The 21,455-nt window shown below is 44.9% G+C and overlaps 1 protein-coding gene across 1 annotated transcript; it reads left to right on the top strand.

Moving 5' to 3' along the window:
* CPT2 (carnitine palmitoyltransferase 2) lies at positions 1-20,451 on the top strand. Its single transcript, XM_021710111.1, has 5 exons — positions 1-72; positions 9,186-9,266; positions 11,096-11,202; positions 17,273-18,577; positions 19,817-20,451. Exons 1-5 carry the CDS (start codon positions 47-49, stop codon positions 20,146-20,148), a joined length of 1,851 nt encoding a protein of 616 aa, XP_021565786.1. The 5' UTR covers positions 1-46; the 3' UTR covers positions 20,149-20,451.
* Positions 20,452-21,455: the final 1,004 nt, after the last annotated feature.

Here is a 21,455-nt window from a genome sequence, read left to right as displayed (position 1 = left end):
CGACGCCGGGCCCGGCCAGTACCTGCAGCGCAGCATCGTGCCCACCATGCACTACCAGGACAGCCTGCCCAGGTGAGCCCGGCCTCCAGGTCCCTGCCGCCATCCCAGGATCGCCCCCAGCCTGACTCCAGTCCCTCAAGATTCTTCTACTGACCCGCTTCCGTCCCTAATCCCCTACCTTGGAGACTGCGACACCCCAGAGCCCCCTCGCTTTTAAATCTGTCAGATTCTACATCTTGAACCCTTCCCAGATTCGCCCTCCGTTAACCTGACTTCCACCCAAATATCCTGAGTCCTTCACGTTTCTCCCTGGAAAATAGCCAACCTGCGTGTCTCCAACACAACCTTGACCCCTCCAACTAGGATGTCCCCTAAACTGCTTTAGCGACTGCCTCTGGTTCCTGACCCATGATGCTTAACCTCCCTCAACTTCGTCAGCACCACCTTCTTCACCCCTTTTACTCGGGATCCCCAGGCCCCATTTCACCAGTCCCCACAAGCACACCCCTCAAGTGGTCGCCCTTAACCCTCAACTGACGCCCTCACATCCTTACTCATTTTCTAAGTCCAGTCTTCACCTGAAAACTTCACTCCCTTCAAAAAAGCCCTCCTCAACAGGTTCCTTCCCCTAAAATATCCTTCCTCACCCACATGACCCCTTGTAACCTCAGCCCACCCTCAGAATTCCAGGCAAATCCTCAGTACCCTGCCCCAGCCCCATCTTGATCAGATTAGATTCAAAGCCTGCCCACATTCTCTCTGCTCCATTTCATCCCTGCCTTCTGAATCACTTCACCTGAAATCGACTTCCATTATGAAAATAGATGCAATAAATCTTCCCATCCCCTTCCCTCACCCAGTACTTTATGAAATCTGGCTTCCAATTTTCACCTGAGTTGCCTTCTCCAATAGTTGACATTTTCTTCACCCTCTAAAACCAAACCTAACTACTCACTCAGTTCCTGGTGCCAAGTTCCAAACTTGTCCCAAAGACCTGTCTCACTTTTTCTCACCAAACTGCCATCAGGGATCCTCAGTCCAGGGGCTGGAGCCGGAGCTCCCTCCCCATGAACAGAACAAACATAGGCCTCGCCCCCAATGACTGTTTTTCTCCACATGCAGGACCACTTAATCCAGCATCATCCCTGCCCTCGGCCACCCTCTCGGGGAGATCATCCAAGGGGGATTTTTGAAAATTACATCTTGTGTAGGCTAAAATGAGATTATCTAAACTTAGTAAGAGGGAGAGAATAAGAAAAAGGGTCTTGGCCGGGTGTGGTGGCTCAAGCCTGTAATCCCAACACTTTGGGAGGCCGAGGTGAGAGGATTGCCTGAGCTTGGGTTCGTGACCAGCCTGGGCAGCTTGGTGGGATCTGTCTCTACAAGAAATAAAACAAAAAAGAAAAAGCGTCTTTGTGGCTGTGGGATAAGTCTGGGGCATGTCTCCTCTTTGTTAGCCTGTTGCATGTGAGCTGAGCCAGTATGTGGGGCAAAGGTGAGGACTGGCAGGCAGAGCCTGTCTTCACTTGCCAAGTCCAGGGTCAGATGGTTACTGGCTTTCAGGCAGGCCTGGACCCCACCCAGGCTTAAGATCAAAGGGACTTTCTGCCTTTTAGAATTGGAAAGCTGGAAAGAATATTCAAGATTCACCCCAACCCCATCTAGCATAATCTGTAGGAATCTGGAGGCACAAACAATACCACCAGTCAAACCACCCACTATTACTTTAAGCAACCAGCTTCCCTCAGGCCACCATTGCATGAAGAGTTAGATGAGAACTGACATACCAATCTGTTTCTGAGATTCTAAACTGGTAAAGCGTGAAACCATATTGATGTCACACTTGGTGAAAAACCCTGACTTTGAGGTCTGGTAGAACTTAGTTTCAGATACTGGATCTACAACTGTTTAGCTGTCTGGGGACAATTCTGATGACTTCTTTGGGTCATGGTTCTCACCTGTGAAGTGGGAATGGCAACATAGAGTTCTTAGGGCTATTGTGAGACTAGACTGAGATAAGGAGCTGTTGTAATTAGTTGCCATGGAGAGTGACTAGTCCTTGTGTAGTAGGTGCCCCCACCCCCACCCTGGTCTCCCTCTTCCTGTTCCTGATGCGAGCTGTCTGTTAACCACATTGCTTGGACTCTTTTTCCTCTAGGAACCTTTGCACTATCATTTGCTTGTTTTTTAGGTGTTATGTCTTTTCTTGGCTCTTTTTGTGTGCATGTGGTAAAATAAACATAATATAAAATTTACCATTTTAACCATTTTTAGGTTTATAGTTCTGTTAGGTGTGTGTTTTTGTTTTTGCTTGGACTCTTTTTCCTCTAGGAACCTTTGCACTATCATTTGCTTGTTTTTTAGGTGTTATGTCTTTTCTTGGCTCTTTTTGTGTGCATGTGGTAAAATAAACATAATATAAAATTTACCATTTTAACCATTTTTAGGTTTATAGTTCTGTTAGGTGTGTGTTTTTGTTTTTGTTTTTATTTTTGAGTAGGGTCTCACTCTGCCACCAAGGCTGGAGTACAGTGGTATGCTCACGGCCACCGCAGCCTTGATCTGCTGGGCTCAGGTGATCCTTCCGCCTTAGCCCTCCAAGTAGCTGGAACTATAGTTGCGCGCTACGACGCCCAGCTAATTTTTTTGATTTATTGTAGAGACAAGGTCTTGCCAAGTTGTCTGGGCTGGTCTTGAACCATAGGCTCAGGCAATCCTCTCACCTTGACCTCCCAAAGTCCTGGGATTACAGGCGTGGGCCACTGTGCCTGGCTTAAAATACTGGGTTTTTTGTGCCTGTTTTTTTTTTTTTTAGATGAAGTCTTGGCCAAGTGCTCAGGCTGGTCTTGAACTCCTGGGCTCAAGTGATCCTCCTGCCTCGGCCTCCCAAAGTGTGGAATTATAGAAGTGAGCCCCTGTGCCTGGCTGTGTTTTTTTTTTTTTTTGCTGCTGTTGTTGTTTGTTTGTTTTTGTTTTTGTTTTTTGGTAGAGATGGGGTCTGCTATGTTGTCCAGGCTGGTTTTGAACTCCTGGGCTCAAGCAGTCCTCTCACCTCGACTTCCCAAAGTGCTGGGATTACAGCTATGAGCCACCGGGTTCAGCCTATTTTTAAGAGTTATTTTATTTAACCTCAGAATATAAAACTGCAAGTCCTGAGGAGATAAAGAGTGGATCAGCTTGGTCTCATTCACATGGTTAAGTTGATAAACATGATTAATATGATTGGGAGACTAAACAGTCATGGTAAGACAACAGTTATAGAATCATGTGATAAGTGGGAAAAGGTTGTTAACTCAGGAGCCAGACCTGAGTTTTAATCCCAGCTCCACTTCTTACTTGCTGCGTGGGCATGAGCAAGTCATGTAACCTACAAATGGGAATGAAAATGGTCATAGGACCTTTCTGTTAGGGAAGTTAGGATGAAATATCCTGGTATAAAGCACTTAGTAGAGTCTGGCACACATTAAGCACTCAGTAGATATTCACAAGTGCTATAACTGCTTTAAACAAACAAATGTTTGTTGCACATCTGGAACGTGCTAGAAGATAACTGTGTGTCATGTGAGTGACTTGGTGCCTGGGCGAGGAAGGGAAGCTTAACAGAGGTGACACTAGGGTTGGAATTTGAAGTTCACCAAGTGAGAGGAATCAGAGAAGAACAGAGCAGCACTTGCCAAAAAAGCCTGAAATACACGATACTTCCAGAAATACTGAGAGGTTTATGGTAGGCCTAGCCCAAAGTACAGAATTCCATTTAGGCTTTAAATCAATGGGATTGGCCTGGAATGTGTGTGGGAGAGGGTAAAGATGCCCGTTGCATCTTTAAAGCTGGGCTCGGTGGCTCAGCCTGTAATCCCACGCCTTTGGGAGGCTGAGGTGAGTGGATTGCCTGAGCCCGTGGGTTCGAGACCCGCCTGGACAGGCGAGACCTCATCTCTACAATAAATCAAGAAATTAGCCGGGCGTGGTAGCGCATGTCTATAATTCCGGCTACTCGGAAGGCTAAGGAGGAAGGATCGCCGGAGCCCAGCACGTCGAGGCTGTGGTGTGGCCGGGAGCGGCCACTGCACTCTAGTCGGGGTGACAGAGTGAGACTCCAACTCAAAAAAAAAACAAAAAAAAAAAAACAACCAAATTAGGCCTGTAAATGTCCATTATCTGTTGTTTTTCTTTTCTTTTCTTGAGTCAGAATCTCTCTCTGTCGTCCAGGCTGGAGTGCAGTGGCATGCTCATGGCCACCCCAGGTTTGACCCGCTGGGCTCAGGGGATCCTTCTGCCTCGGCCTTCTGTGTAGCCAGAACTACAGGTGTGCATTACCACGCCCGGCTAATTTTTTGATATATTGTAGAGATGAGGTCTCACCAAGTTGCCCAGGCTAGTCTCACTGGGCTCAGGCAATCCTCTCGCCTTGGCCTTCCAAAGTGCTAGGATTACAAGCTGAAGCCACTGCGCCCAGCCTGTTGTTTTTCTTTTAATTCCTAGTCATTTTAGGTGATAACTGTTGATCACAACATAATGGGCAGGGTCTCGAGAATCTGTATGGGGTCAGGTAAGGCAGAGTCTCCAGGGTGTGGCGGATAGCAGAGGTGGAAACAGTAATGCTCTGGACCTGTTAGATCTCCCCCACGTACTGCAGGCTCCTCTCCCCGACTGTTCATCAACTTCAGACTGATTGTCTTGACATCAAGGATGACTGTTTCCCAGCAACTCTGAAAACGATCGAATTACAACATAGTTTGAAACATAGAAAAGGCCTTCTAGCTGTGATCTTGGAGGAAGAACAATAAAGTGCCTACCGCTTGGAGTCTGATTGGGTAATGACGGCAGGTGGCTGAGAGTAACTTGCAGGGAGAGTACATCTTAGTGCTTGCTTCCATCTTTATTATGGCAAATGATGTTTACGTGAAGGTGGGTGGGGAGAGAGGAGCCAAATGGTTAAGGTGGACCTGTCTACTGTGCACCTCTCTCAAGACCCTGTCTCTTCCCCAAGGCCTGGTGAATGACGTCACAGGGAGCTCAAAGAACTGCCACTACACACAATGAAGCCGCTTTTGGTGTTCTCTGAAGAACTGTGGAGAAAGCAGGGTAGTGCAGAGACTGGAGATAATCGCACATCTTGAATTTTCAAGAGAATAATGGTGACTGGAAGAATGGTTTGTGAGCACTCATAGAAAAGAAAATTGTCACAGTAAGGACCTTTGTGGCAGCAAATTATAGAAACTCCAAACTTAAGCAAAGAGGAATGTTTAGCCTCACAGACCTGAAAAATCCCAGTTGTATCAGGGGCTCAAACAATGTAACCTGGACTCTTGTTTGCCTTCCTGTCCAATTCCTCGTTTGTGTGACTCCATTCTTAGCTCCATGTCTCCTCATGGTGACAAACTGGCAGCCAGCACATGAGGCATAGCTTACACCCTCATCTCTTAATGACCACAACTATTAGAGATCACCCTTCCTAATAGCTCCAAAAAGTCCTGTAATTCAGCCATACTGGTTCTCACTGGTGGGTGTTGGTCCCTCCTAGAAGCTGGGGAGTGGCCTTTTTGGAGAGAAAGCCAAAGGCAAGTGGTATTTCGGAATAGTCAGATTTGGAGAGGTGAGGAGGTAGGAGAAGCACTGGAGAAGACTTTATAGGATATAGGGTCATTTATTCAGGATGGAATGGGGGCGCTACAAGGCATAGTGGAAGGAGCTGGCGAATAACAGCTGCGTGGGCCAGACCGGATATTGCTGAGCAGACAGAAGGAAACAGTAGGTGGCAGGGCTTGGGTCTCTTGTAGGAGGCTTTGAAATAGGAGGGAAACGGGAAACCGGCAGGGAAATGGAAAGACGTGAAGTGTGCTGTCTGTAGATTCCTAGACGTATCCAGGTGTCTATAAATACACGTTTAGTGTGTGCCGTATGTTTGATGTGTCAACTCCCTTGCTAAGTTCTTTATGTATGTTGTTTCACTTAATCCCCATAATAGCCCAAATGAGTTATTATTTAACAAAGGGAAACAAAGGGACCAGAGCGGTCACACATTTGCCCAAGATCATGTGGCTAGTAAGTGCCAGAGTCCAGGATCCATGCCTAGGTCTGTGTGATTCCACAGACTATGAATTTCCTCTCTCTAATATACTGGACACATTAGTGATAGACTTGTGTGAGGTGTGGCTGGAAATTGGCAGATAAATTTCAGATCTCTTGTGAGGTAGCTCTTCCCTCCAATTCATAGACTGGAAATGGAGTCTGTGAGATATCAAGTAGTTTGCCACCTATGACCGCATAACTAAGGATTATATAAGTGACAGAGCTGGGCTTCGAGCCAAGGTGTAATTCTAAATCTCATCCTCTTTCTACTGTGCCAGTGGTTCTTATATTAATACTTTTAGATTTCACAGATCAGTAAAATTATGGGGGAGAAATACTGTGTCAGCATTTTCTTTGAGGACTTTAAATGACCAGTATCCAAAAAAACAAAACAAAATGTAATCTGAGAAATAAGGACAGACCTAAATTAAGTCAATGAAGCCAATTTGTGAAAAGTTCACTGTACTGTCCATATTTTTTTCATTTCATTGTGAACCAGTAACTTCATCATCATGGCCCATCATCTGCCAAGTATTAGATAATCCAGTGGCATGGCCTGCTTTGCTACATGGCTTTTACATTGAAGGTATTCTGCAGAAGGCAAAAATGTTATTTAGAATGGAATGGGGGTTCTATGAGGCGTAGTGCAAGGAGCTGGTGGAGAATTCGCTGCGTGGGCCAGACTAGATATTGTGAGTAGGTAGAAGGAAATCGTAGGGGGCGTTGAAATAGGAAGAAGGCAGGAAACCAGCAGGGAAGTGAAAGGAAAATACAGACCTGGGAAGTTGAGCATACTCATTAAATTATCTTTATTGGCTTTTTTTTTTTAGAGACACAGCCTTGCTCTCTCGCCGAGGCTAGAGTTCAGTGGAATGATCATAGCTCACTGCAGCCTTGAACTCCAGGGCTCAAGCAGTCCTCCACCTTAACCTCTGAATAGCTGGGACTACATGTGTGTCGCCACACCCAGCTAATTTTTTTTGTTTTTAAAAAACTTTTTGTGAAGAACAGGGTCTTACTAAATGCTCAAGCTGATCATGAATTCCTGGGCTCAAGTGATCCTCCAGCCCCAGCCTCTCAAAAGCACTGGGATTACAGGCATGAGCTGCCATGCCCAGCCCAGTTATCTTTAATATATTTTACAGAAAACAGGTGCTTTTTGTATCAATGATAATTTTTATATGTAATTTTACTGCCTCAGTTTAGTTCCCTATAGAAAAATTTAGTTTCTATTGTATTCGTAATTCAAAAATAAATCATCACTCTGAAACTGTGCCTTATCCTACTAAAGTAAGATCAAGCTGGAGTTAACACTCCAGAAGTTTTTAATAAGGTCTGTTTTTATCAAACTGCCCTTGTCTCTGATTTAGAATTTTGTTCAAAAGGAAGAAGGTAAACTTTCATTAATATTTCTACTGTCTTGCTGGGCTCGGTGGCTCAGCCTGTAATCCCGCACCTTTGGGAGGCTGAGGTGAGTGGATTGCCTGAGCCCACGGGTTCGAGACCCGCCTGGGCAATTTGGCTAGACCTCATCTCTACAATAAATCAAAAATTAGCCCGGCATGGTAGTGCGCACCTGTAGTTCCAGCTACTTGGAAGGCTGAGGCGGAAGCGATCGCCGGAGCCCAGCAGGTCGAGGATGTGGTGGCCGGGAGCGGCCACTGCCCTCCAGTCTGGGCGACAGAGTGAGACTCCAACTCAAAAATATATATATATATTTCTACTGTGTTAAAAGAAAGTCTTAAGAAATTTAAGTAAGCCGGGTGCGGTGGGTAATCCTGTAATCCCACACTTTGGGAGGCAGAGGCCAGAGGACTGCCTGAGCTCAGGGGTTTGGGACCAACCTGGACAACATGGTGAGACCTCGTCTATAACAGTAAATCAAAAAATTAGCTGGGCATGGTGGTGCATGCCTATAGTTCCAGCTACTTGGAAGGCTGAGGCAGAAAGATCACCTGAGCCCAGCAGGTCGAGGCTGTGGTTGTCATGAGCATACCACTGCACTCCAGCCTGGGCGACAAAGTGAGACTCCGACTCAAAAAAAAAAAAAGAAACATAAGTAGGCTATTTTGCAATTATTTGTTAGCTGAGGTAGTATTTGGAATTTTCTGTGAATTAGTGAATGTAAGGGGACCTAAATGTTAAAGTGTTGTGAATAGTTAGTGCAGTCTAAGTCTGTAATGGATTTCTTTTTATCATGTTATACAGAAACATGCATTGAAAAATAAGTTGATGAACCACAGTGTATCTTATACTAAGCTTTTGGATGATATTTCAGTTTTCCTAAATGACTGACATTTAGCTATTTTGCATATATCAGCATTAATTTTGAGTTAGCAGAGGTAACCTAACAAACTATGATCGTTTTGATACTAGGGGATATATCTTTCAATAAAAATATTTCAAAGAGAAAATATACCTCACTCTACTGTCCATGTGTCCATTTCCCCATGGACTTGAAACCTGGAGCTTCATCACTGTTGCCATGGTTGACAATCTACTCTAGAGAATGTTGTTCCTGTTATTCAAGCACATGGGGATATCTGGTTCTTCCTAGTAGGATTCCTGGTATCAGGCATGGCTTGACGGCCGATTCCTGCCTTTATGTGGATATAGCCTCCGTGTTTGGCTGGCACTCGGACAGATCTATGTTTCACTCGTGTGTGATTCACTATTGTAAGATGCACAAGAAAATTTTAAAAATAGAATCTTTTTTCTGGGGGAGAAGAATGCAGTTGTTCAAATTAAGGGTAGACTTAAATCAGTGCCAATACAATGTTAGCACGGGTATTTTAATCATGACCAGGAAATTGGAATGCTTGGGCAGCTTCTGCTTCCCTATTTTGAATCTATTATTATTATCAAAAAATTATATTAGCATTTTACCTGAAAATTTAGTTAATATTTTACTTGAAGTAGAGTTACAATTGATGCTTACATTAGTAAATCAATCAATTCTGATTTGTTAGTGGTTTCCTGTCATTGGTTTTTTTGAAAGGAAATTAATTATCTAATACTCATCTACTAATTATCTGGTTTATTTGTTTAGCTTGTGAAGCTAATTAACCTCCTACATACATTGTAGTCTTACACTGACCTTGCTTTCTCCCCAGGCTGCCTATTCCCAAACTTGAAGACACCATTAGGCGATACCTCAGTGCACAGAAACCACTCTTGGATGACAGCCAGTTCAGGTAAACACCAAGAACCCTGCCTGACCATGGTTGTGGTGCTGGCAAGTAATGGTGTGGACCATGCTTCAGGGAATGTCTGTGACTTGATTGGTCTCCAGAAACCTGGAACCTGGTTATACATTGCAAGTTCAGGAAATAGATTTTCATTCATGAAGGACTGACCAAGCCCTGAGAGTCCTTCTAATCAGACTCAGCAGGAAACGGTTTATATACCAGAATGCTAAAACTGACTTTATCTTGGCAGGCTTACCTGGGCGGCTGGTCCTGGGCATTTGCAGAGGGCAGTGTTCCTGGTGGGGAGGTCTTTTGAAGAGACCATGTGGCAGATCAGAAGCTTGCTTGCTGAGCATGTTTACTTGGTTGAATGTTGTGCCTCCACAATTAATTCCCTTTTTCATGCACCTCAGTATACGTTCTTATTTGGAAACAGGGCTGTTGCAGATATAGTTAAAGTGAGGTCAGCTGGGGCAGGGTAGGTTCTTAATACACTGGTGTCCTTTTCTTATTTTTTATTTTTTGAGTTAGAGTCTCACTCTGCTGCCCAGGTTGGAGTGCAGTGGCATGCTCACAGCCATCACAGCCTCAACCCGATGGACTCAGGTGATCCTTCTGCGTCAGCCTTCCAACTAGTTGAAACTACAGGCATACACCACCACACCTGGCTAATTTTTTGATTTATTGTAGAGACAAGGTCTCACCAAGTTGCCCAGGCTGGTCTTGAACCCATGGGCTCAGGCAGTTCTCTCGCCTCCACCTCCCAAAGTGCTGGAATTACAGGCATGAGCGCCTGGCCCACTGGTGTTCTTGTAAGAAGAAGAGACGAGACAGAGACAGCCATGTGAGGATGGAGGTAGAGATTAGAGTAATGTAGATCCCAGGCACTGCCAGCGACAGCAGAAGCTAAGAGAAAGGTGTGAACAGATTGTCCCATAGAGGCTTCAGAGAGGACATGGTCCTACTGACACCTTGATTTTGTACTTCTAGCCTCCAAAGCTGTAAGAAAAGACATTTCTGTTGTTTTAAGCCACTCAGTTTGTGGTACTTTGTTACAGCAGTCTTAGGAAACTAAACAGAATGGAACTGGAAAGTAATATCAGATGTTGCCCAAAAGTGCATCACATTAAGCTCTTGTAGCCTAGTGTAGTACTATTTTTCCACAGTGGGATTTTTTGTACAGATAACTGGCATTGTCATTGGAATCACAGAGTCCTTCACTGGACAAGGATGGAGAAACAGATAAACTATGTATAATTTAATCCTCTGTTTTTAAATATTCCTTATAAGTCGCTTGACGTTCCTCTTGATGTGGTAATAAATTAATGGCTACCAGTTACTGAGTATTATGTTTTAGGCTATTCCAAATCTTTAGCTTTATAAATATTTGTTAATCTTGTAAGATGGTATAATTATCTCTATTTTACACATCAAGAAACTGAGACTCAGAGAGATCAAGTAACTTATCCAAGATTGTACAGGTTGAAAAGTGACAGGGCTAGGATTCAAATTTACTCTTTGACTCTAAAGCCTATATCCTTTTCTTCATGCCAAACTGCCTCTTAGAGTATAGATTGTTTTGTGAGATGATGACTGATCTTCCTAGTCCGTCATTTTAAGAAGATATCCTAGATTTTTTCATTTTAGATTGATCCTAGATTTTTTCATTTTAGATTGATTCCTAGTCTTTTGGTCAGAAGCACGTTCTGATTTCACTCCAGGTTCTAGGGATATGTTGTTGGGGACCCAGCGCTCTCTGTATCAGTTCCTGGTTGAACCTAAAACTCATGCATTCCCTGCCATGGTTTGATTCTATCTTTTCTTGAATGTTTCAGGAAAACAGAACAATTGTGCAAGAGTTTTGAAAATGGAATTGGCAGAGAACTGCACAAGCAGCTGGTTGCTCAGGACAAACAGAATAAACACACAAGCTACATTTCAGGTAGGTAGGCAGGGCCCTCCATAAGGAACAGTAAGGCATCTCCTCTCCTGTTTTGGTCTCGGAAATGCTTTTGGTGGGACCAGCAAATGATGTTATGTCTCATCCTCTCCTCCTTGAGGTAAATATGAAGGCTGAGAGTATTCCTCCTCTACTGTGGTGTTGACAAGAACAGTGGCTTGCCTTCTTTGTAGGTGGGATTGAGACAGAACCTAATCGACGGTCCTGTCTGAAATAGATGCTAGGTTTGAGTCCTCTGTCCTGTGAGTATCATTCTAGGTCCTTCACAGTCTGATGGAACTGCCCTCTCCAGTGTCACCTCTCACCACACTTCCTCCTTTGACACCAAGCTCCTCACTGTTCCCTGGACCCACTAGACCTCCGTTCTCCCGTGCCTTTACCCATGCCATCCCCGCTGCCTGTTTTACCTGGCAAATTCTTCCTTTAAGAGCCAGGTGGGCTGGTTTTTCGGTGAAACCTTCTCAGTCCTTTTCCCTCTCCATTCAGAGTGGGTGGCTTCCACCTCTGCTCTTGCAGCACTTCTTTTAATTTAGCTTAATTTTTACCAAGGGTAAACATTCCTCCCTGATTTCCCGCTTCTCACTTGTAGCTCCTGACTAGTTCTTTTGACACATACCCTCATATTGCTAAGTTCGATTCTTAATTACCGCATCTTAATTTTTTGCATTTTAGGCATTATCTATTGACATCTCACTGTAGAAGATGAGAATTGAGCCGTCTTTTACATCTTCCCTCATATGTGAGTGCACCTGCGCACTTCCCATCTCTTCATTTCCCAGTGTTGTGAAATGAATTGTGGTTTTGGTAAACTCAACACCTAGTGTTTACACTATTATGATCATATAAATACTGTTGTCCGCTGAGTCATGGGGCATAGTGGGATTGTTTTTCCTTTCCTGCACACACTTTTAGTTTCTGGAGTTAATAATTACCTCATTCTTTCCTTTGTTTAGTGTTTATGTGCTTACTAATTTATTACCAGACTCTCCCCAAGCCGTTGAAGTCTTCTCTTAATATATGAAAGCACACTGGACATTCTGTCCATTTTGGTCCTCTTTACGAAGTCTCTTCCAGAACTTGTGATGTGCTTTGTTTGGATTTGTGAGCTTCTTGGCCTGCTGCAAAGCTGTTCTCCTGGATCTTTCACTGTCAGCTGAGGCAACTGTTCTTTCTCATGTTGGGACTCCTGTTTCCTGTTTTGCTTTTTGAGTGGGAGTCTCACTCTGTCGCCCAGACTGGAGTGCAGTGGCTGCTCCCGGCCACCGCAGCCTCGACCTGCTGGTCTCTGGCAATCCTTCCGCCTCAGCCTTCCAAGTAGCTGGAACTACAGGCGCCGCTACCACACCCAGCTAGTTTTTGATTTGTTGTAGCGATGAGGTCTCACCAAGTTGCCCAGGCAGGTCTCGAACCCACGGGTTCAGGCAATCCACTCACCTCAGCCTCCCAAAGGTGCGGGATTACAGGCTGAGCCGCTGAGCCCGGCGATTTCATTCTTTTTTATGACTGCATAATATTCCCTGGTGTTTATATACCATATTTTCTTTATCCAGTCAATTGTTGGTGGACCTTTAGGTTGGTTCCATCATTTTGCTCTTGTGAATAGCGCTGCAGTGAATACACAAGTACAGGTATCTCTTTATATATTGATTTCTTTTTCTTTGGGTAGATCCCTAGTAGTGCGATTGCTGTTCAAATAATAGTTCAATTTTTAGTTCTTTGAGAAATTTCCATGCTGTTTTCCATAGAGGTTGAATTAGTTTACAATCCCACCAACAGTGAATGAGCATTCCCTTTTCTTCGTAACTGCGCCAACAACTATTGTTCTTTGACTTACTTTCTTTTCTTTTCTTTTTTTTTGAATTGGAGTCTCACTCTTGTCGCCCAGGCTGGAACTGGAGTGCAGTGGCATGCTCATGGCCACCACAGCCTCGACCTGCTGAGCTTAGGCGATCCTTCCGCCTCACCCTTACAAGTAGCTGGAACTATAGACGCACACCACCATGCCCGGCTATGTTCTTTGACTTTCTAATAGTAGCCATTCTCACTGATGTGAGGTTATAGTTGATTGTGGTTTTTAGTTTGCATTACTCTGATGATGAGTGATGTTGAGCATTTTTTCATGTTTGTTGGCTGCTCATGTGTCTTCTTTTGAGAAGTGTCTATTCAATAACCACATCAAAAAGTGGGCAAGGGACTCCTGTTTCTTTACTATTTATGTATTTTCTTCTTTCTTGGCTTCTCCCTTATTTTGTCAGAGCACATTTTCCCTTTCCTGTCTGGAAGCAGAACTTGGGAAGCAAAATTTTTATTTTGTCTCACTGTGTCGCCCAGGCTGGAGTGCAGTAGCATGATCATGGCTCACTGCAACCTTGCTCTCCTGGGTCAAGCGTTCCTTCTGCCTCAGCTTTCAGAGTAGCTGGGACTACAGGCATGTGTCACCACAGCTGGCTAGTTTTTTTTATTTTTTGTAGAGACGAAGTCTCACTGTGTTGCCCATCTGGTCTCTAACTCCTGAGCTCAAGTGATCCTCCCTCCTCAGCCTCCCAAATTTCTGGGATTACAGGCTTGAGCCACTGCATCTGGCCAAGACGCAAACATTTAAAAATGTTCCTAATACTTCATTGATAATTTGTTCGGCTAGCTGGAAATCATTTTCTCACAGAATTTTGAAGGCTTTTCTCCTTTGCTTTTGGTAAGTCCATTGTTATTCTGAGACCGATCCTTTGACTGCTTCCTATCTTTCCTAGCTTTTTAGAATGTTCTGAAATTTTCAGATAATGTGTTTTGGTATGGGTTTCTTCCTACCCATTTTGCTGGGCCACCCTGTGAGTCTTTTGAAGCTGGAAACTCGTATTCTTCAGTTCTGTGACATTTTCTTATCTTGTTTCTTTGTTTTCCTCCCCTCCATTTTTTTCTGTTTTCTCTTTCTGGAACCCTTAACATTCAGAATTTCCAGGCCTGATCCTCTAATTTTCTAACCCTTTCTCTCATATTTTTCATCTCTGTTGTCTCTATCTTGAGCCGAGCACAGTTGCTCAAGCCTATAATCCCAGCACTTTGGGACGCCGAGGTGAGAGGATTGCCTGAGCCCATGGCTTCAAGACCAGCCTGGGCAACTTGGTGAGACCTTGTCTCTACAACAAATCAAGAACTAGCTGGGCGTGATAGTGCATACCTGTAGTTCCGGCTACCTGGAAGGCTAAGGTGGAAGGATCGCTGGAGCCCAGCAGGTAGATGCCGGGGTGGCCATGAGTGTGTCCCTGCACTCCAGCCTAGGCGACGGAGTGAGATTCTGATTTAAAAAAAAAAACCCTTCAAAACATAGTTTATCTCTGGGAATTAAAAAAGAACGTTCCCTTGTCCCTTCACAGTCTTTCTCCTCCGAGTTGCTCTCTGCCATTTGTTTTGTCCTCTTTCCTTCCTTCAGATGTTTCATGATCCTGCTCTGCTGCCTTAGATATGAGTGAGGTATTGCCAAGCTGTTGGAAGCTTCGTGGGTGAGAGTGGGGCTTATCGGCTGTGGGCGTCACTGCAGTGGGATCCAGCTAAACTGGTTCCTTGGGACGCTGCTAATAGTAGTGTTTTGGGTTAGATTCCCCAGGGAAGGCTTTTCCAGTCAACTGCCAGGAGGCTGCTAGTATTGTTGAAATAGGGTAAGAGAAGGTTGGAGATCTCAGCTGACTTAGGTCTCCCAGTTTCACTTTTTCCAGAGAATAAAACTTAAATCTTCTACCAGAATGGGCAGGAATCTTGGGTGGTGGTGGTGACCTAGTTGAACAGTCTCGACCAGCCCTCTAGGGTTATGCTGAGCAAGTCACATGATTTCTCGGTTCTCTCTCCTGCCCACTGAGGTCGCCTTCTTGTTTCTGCTTTATCATTACCAGTTGTGTAAGTGCTTTCCAGTTTCCAGTATTTGTTCTTTTCTCTTCTCTTGGCTTTACTGGTTTATGCCTCTTTAAAATTATTTTATTAAAGGGAGTTTGGGCACAGTGGCTCATGCCTGAGGCTGAGGTGGGTGGCTTTCTTGAGCCCAGGAGTTTGAGACCTGCCTGGGAAACATAGTGAGACCATGTCTCTACAAAAAAGTAAAAATATTAGCTGGGTGTGGTGGCGTGCACCTGTAGTCTCAGTTACTCAGGAGGCTGAGGTGGTAGGATTGCCTGAGCCCAGGAGGTCAAGGCTGCAGTGAGCTGTGATTGTTGTGATCATGCCACTGCACTCCAGCCTAGGCGATGGAGTGAGACCCTGACTCAAAAAAAAAAAGTTTGCCAAAGCCCAGCAGGTCAACACTGGAGTGGCCGTGAGTGTGCCACTGCACTCCAGCCTAGGCGACAGAGTGAGACTCCAACTCAAAAGAAAAAAAAAATTAAAGGGTCTGGTCAAAGACGAATTTTTGTCTTCTTTCACCAAATATATCTTACCCACAAGGACTTCTTTTCTCTCACCATTTTAGTGATTGCATTATGCTTTGTCTCCTTCACCAGAGTTTTTCAGAGTTAATGACTGTGTCCTATTCCTCTCTAAATTCCCTGGACCAGTCCCTGGCACAGCATTGATGTTCAAGAGGTGGAATGGAATGTGCGGACCAACAAATAATAGATAACTTTGCACCTGTGAATCCTGTGCTTTCCATGTGAACGTTATTTACGCCAATGAAAGATGGTCCTTATTTGTAGGGTGTATTCATGCTTGCTTATCCCGGCAGGAACTTTCCTTAAAGACATAAGTTCTAGTAAAATATTGCTTCTGGAATTTTTATAGGTGAAATATTCATAGGAGCGCAGAGGGCCAGTTTGAGTGTTCCTCAGGCATTTAGTTATCTCTCATTGATTTTTGAGTACTCTGTCAAACAGGGAGTGTACAAATATACCCTGTACACAGAAGGACAGTGAAGATGCTTCTCCCTATTAGGGGAGACAATCAAGTATGAATATTGTCCCTGAAAGGAGATGGAGCAAGAAAACCTAAGGAGATGGAATGGGAATGAGCTATTCTGGTCCAGCATGAATGCAAGTGAGGTATTACTGTATTTTATTCCCTTGTGAACCAAGAAAGGAAACAGAATGAGGAAGAGAAGGCAATTAATAAATATCAGGAAAGTGCAAATCAAATCTGCAGTGGTGTACCACTTCACATCCACCAGAATAGCTCCAATCAAAAAGACATTCCAAAACGGGTTGCCAAGGATGTGGAAAAATTGGAACCCTCATGACAGCTGGTGGGAATGGTGCAGCCACTTTGGAAAATGCCCTGGTGGTTCCTCAGAGGTTAAACACAGACTTAGTGCATGACTTAGCAATTCCACTCCTAGCTATATCCCCAAGAGAAGTGAGAACACATGTCCACACAAAAACTTGTATATGAATGTTTAGAGCAACATAATTCATAAGAACTAAAAAATGAGACTTGGTGTGTTGGCTCATGCCTGGAATCCCAGCACTTTGGGAGGCTGAGGTGAAAGGACTGCCTGAGCCCACGGGTTCAAGACCAGCCTGGGCAACTTGGCGACACCTCATCTCTACATTAAATAAAAAAATCAGCTGGGCTTGGTAGCATGCGCTTGTGGTTCCACTACTAGGAGGGCTGAGATGGAAGTATCGCCTGTGCCCAGCGGGTCAAGGCAGTGGTAGCCATGAGTGTGTCACTGCACCCTAGACTGGGCAACAGCGTGAGACTCCAGCTAAAAAAAAGAAAAAAGAACCAAAAAGTAGAAACAATTCAAATGTCCATTAGTTGATGAGCGGATAAACAAAATGTATAATCATATGATGGGACATTATTCAGCAATACAAAGAAACGAAGAACTGTTACATGCTATAACATGAATGAACCACAAAAACATTGTAAGTGATGGAAGCCAGATGCAAAAGACCATATCTCCTATGATCCCATTTATATGTCATGAGTTATGGCAGAGCAAAAAAAAAATCAGGATTCCACCTTCTGGAAGTTAGTGTCATTGCCTCAATCTGTGCTTGAATTTTTCTTCCTCAAGTTTTATTTTTAGGGACTGCATTAACTTTTTATGTTGTTTTTTCTTTTTCATTTTCAGCTCCCTGGTTTGATATGTACTTAACTGCTCGAGACTCCATTGTCCTAAACTTTAATCCATTTATGGCATTCAATCCTGACCCAAAATCCGAGTATAATGACCAGCTCACGCGGGCAACCAACATGACTGTTTCTGCCATCAGGTTTCTGAAGACACTCCGAGCTGGCCTTCTGGAGCCAGAAGTGTTCCACTTGAATCCTGCCAAAAGTGACACTAACACTTTCAAGAGACTCGTACGCTTTGTGCCTTCCTCTCTGTCCTGGTATGGTGCCTACTTAGTCAATGCATATCCCCTAGACATGTCCCAGTATTTTCGGCTTTTCAATTCAACTCGTGTTCCCAAACCCAGCCGGGATGAACTCTTTACCGAATGCGAGGCCAGACACCTCCTGGTCCTGAGGAAAGGACATTGTTATGTCTTTGATGTCCTGGATCAAGATGACAACATTGTGAGCGCCTCAGAAATCCAAGCCCATCTGAAGTACATTCTCTCAGACCACAGCCCCGCCCCCGAGTTTCCTCTGGCATATCTGACCAGTGAGAACCGAAATGTCTGGGCAGAGCTCAGGCAGAAGCTGGTGAGGAGTGGCAATGAGGAGACCCTGAGGAAGGTGGACTCTGCTGTGTTCTGCCTTTGCCTAGATGACTTCCCCATTAAGGACCTCGTTCACCTGTCCCACAACATGCTGCACGGTGATGGCACAAACCGCTGGTTTGATAAATCCTTTAACCTCATCATAGCCAAGGATGGTACCGCTGCTGTCAACTTTGAGCATGCTTGGGGTGATGGAGTTGCGATGCTCAGGTTTTTTAACGAAGTCTTTAAAGACAGCACTCAGATGCCTGCTGTCACTCCCCAGAGCCAGCCGGCCACCATTGACTCTTCTGTTGCTGTGCAGAAACTCACCTTCAAGCTGAATGACGCCTTAAAGACTAGCATCACCGCTGCTAAGGAAAAGTTTGATGCCACCATGAAAACGCTTACTATTGACTGCATCCAGTTTCAAAGAGGAGGCAAAGAATTCTTGAAGAAGCAGAAGCTGAGCCCTGATGCAGTGGCCCAACTGGCCTTCCAGATGGCCTTCCTGCGGCAGTATGGGCAGACAGTGGCCACCTACGAGTCCTGCAGCACGGCGGCATTCAAGCATGGCCGCACCGAGACCATCCGCCCGGCCTCCATCTTCACAAAGAGGTGCTCCGAGGCCTTTGTCAGGGAGCCCTCCAAGCACAGTGCTGGCGAGCTTCAGCAGATGATGGCTGAGTGTTCCAAGTACCACGGCCAGCTGACCAAAGAAGCAGCAATGGGTGAGGCAGGGCGGAGAGCACGCCCTCAGGTCTTGTCTCAGTGCTTGGGTAGCCTTAGTAATGCTGTGTTCCACCCCAGATCTGATTTCTACTTCTCTGCTAGGTTTATCTGTCAACTCCCAAAATGGTTTTTTGAAGCCACACTAGCTTCTAAGGATCAGAATGTTCTCGACTCCTAAGCCGAGATGGGGAATGCCTCTAACTTTACCCTTATTTAAGGTCACTCTCAGCTGTGGCACGTGGTTCTCTTTTTCTGTCATTCACTGGCTATCAGACTCACTTTGGTTCCCTGTGAGCAGAGCACTTCAGAAGCTTATCCCATTTGTGTCATCCCACCTTATCTCTTTGCGATGAAGCTCAAGACGGGAAGAACCTGGAAGATCACATAGTCCAGTCCTTTCATGTAGCTACAAAGTCCTGGGACTGAAAGGCACCTCCAAAACATTCTAGTCTTCTCCATTTTATAGGAAGGAAACTGAGGCAAAGGCCCAGCATTACACAGCAAGTGAGTAATAAGGCTGAGATTAGAACCTTGGTCAAATAACCTTTCCATTTAATTCCACTGACTCAATCTTCTTTTTTTACACTTGAATCGGACGAGTCCATAGCTTTCTTTACATATTGTCTTGGCGACTGGACTAACCTGATTCAGCATTTTAAAAATCATGCTTTCATTTTAGGCTTATTTTTAGCTCTGCTGTTGACAACTATGTTTATTTTAATTTTTACTTTTTTTTGAGTTGGAGTCTCACTCTGTCACCCAGACTTGAGTGCAGTGGCACGCTTCCGGCCACCACAGCCTTGACCTTCTGGGCTCAGGCGATCCTTCTGTTTCAGTCTTCCAAGTAGCTGAAACTACAGGCATGCGTCACCATGCCTGACTAATTTTTTGATTTATTGTAGAGATGAGGTCTCGCCAAATTGCCCAGGCTGGTCTCGAACCCATGGGCTCAGGCAATCCTCTTACCTCGGCCTCCCAAAGTGCTGGGATTATAGGCGTGAGCCACTGTGCCTGGCCAACAACTATTTTTAAATACAGAACATAACAGAATACATTTTTTAAATAATTAAAAATATTCTAGGATGAGCTGCTCTGAAGGATGCTGAGCTGGTGTCATGCATGCCAAGATGAACAGACCCTTCCTTCTTTCACTCTTAGGGATGTTGTGAAGGGGCTTCCCAAATTTCTTTTCAGTTCTGAGATTCTGAGACTCTGGTTTTCCATCTTGTTTCCGACAGGCCAGGGCTTTGACCGACACTTGTTTGCTCTGCGGTACCTGGCAGCAGCCAAAGGGATCACCCTGCCAGAACTCTACCTGGACCCTGCGTACGAGCAGATCAACCACAACATCCTGTCCACGAGCACGCTGAGCAGCCCAGCAGTGAACCTTGGGGGCTTTGCCCCCGTGGTCCCTGATGGCTTTGGCATCGGGTATGCTGTTCATGATGACTGGATAGGCTGCAATGTCTCTTCCTACCCAGGCCGCAACGCCCGGGAGTTTCTCCAGTGTGTGGAGAAGGCCTTAGAAGACATGTTCGATGCCTTAGAAGGCAAATCCGTCAAAACTTAGCTTCTGGGTGGATGAAAAGCCACCATCACTTCCTCACTGTGAAACTGGGGCCTGTAAAGCCAGTAGGTGCTATTCAGTGGCTAACAAAACTAATCATGATGCCCTGAGCAGCCAGTGCTGTGGGCGTGAGCTTTAAAATCATGATTTTAAAATGAAACATGCAATTTCTGAGTATGACTAGATCACAATAAAGATAACGAGAGATTGCAGTTTTAAGGACATTTGATCAGGAAGTAAGGTTTGGAAAAATAACTCAGGTGTATTTATTGTTAAAGCAGAAATAAAATGTAACTTTTGCTTGAAGATGGTCCCTCTTTTTTTTTTTTTTAACCTCATTTCCTAATCCCCACAAAGAACTTTCTAACTCTGCAAGTTCAGGAAACAAAAGTTCTCATCAACTCAGACTCATCAGGTGCTGTTGGACTTGTTGCTTCAGCCTCTGTAAACGTGCCCCTCACTCTTGGGATGCCACCTATTTAAAAGAATATTCGTTTTTCTAAAGAGTAAACTTTCTGACGGCCCTGCTGTAATCAGGGCTCTTCCCGTGGATTTAGGGAGTGCTGTTTTACTGTTCTTCAGTCAGTAAGGATTATCATCAGCCCGTATTTCTTTTAATTAGCTGGAGCTTGTGTGCTAGTTATGACCTCTGGCAGAAGATATCACATTTCACATTCTGTAGTTGAGGAAACTACTCCACTGAGTGAGGTGAACACGATTTTTCTCTCCAGTTATTGTTAGAACACTGCTGTTATGTGAAAGAAAGGGTGTTTTTTGAAAAGGAAGGGGTTTAATTTTACTACAGTCCCAGTGGCTTCCCAGTGAGTTAGTATGCCTGGGATTTGGATTCTTACATGAGCTGGTCACAAAGCATCATCTCATTGAATCTTCCTTACAATCCATGTAAGCATATCTGCATGTCTTCTTAGCCGATGCCAGCCATCCTTCTCTCAGTACTGGTTTAGTGACACCCAGCAGGTACCAGGCCCTCTGCATCTGTAGTTTGGCCAGAGAGAGATATTGGATGGTCACCAATGCACATAGACACGATGCTGCTCTCAATCATGGACCATCACCGGGAAGGCCTGAACTGGCATCCTGGCTCCCTCTCTTCTTCACTCCATGGCCACTGGCCAGCTCTTTTGCCTCTCTAGCCCTGAACCCCTCTCTGTAAAATAGGGACAGTTCCCAGAGCACGGGAATGTGACGACGGTAGGCTGTAACTGTACCGGTGAAGCCCCTGGCCTGCGGGGGAAGCCGAATCTGTGTTCTCTTACAGCTCTGTGACATATGCTGCTCACTCTTTCCCT

The sequence above is a fragment of the Carlito syrichta genome, unplaced genomic scaffold, assembly GCF_000164805.1.
Source record: "Carlito syrichta isolate Samal-C Ts95f unplaced genomic scaffold, Tarsius_syrichta-2.0.1 Scaffold288140, whole genome shotgun sequence".
Lineage (NCBI taxonomy): Eukaryota > Metazoa > Chordata > Mammalia > Primates > Tarsiidae > Carlito > Carlito syrichta.
The sequence above is the reverse complement of the archived record's forward strand: the minus strand, read 5'-3'. Positions and strand labels throughout refer to the sequence as shown.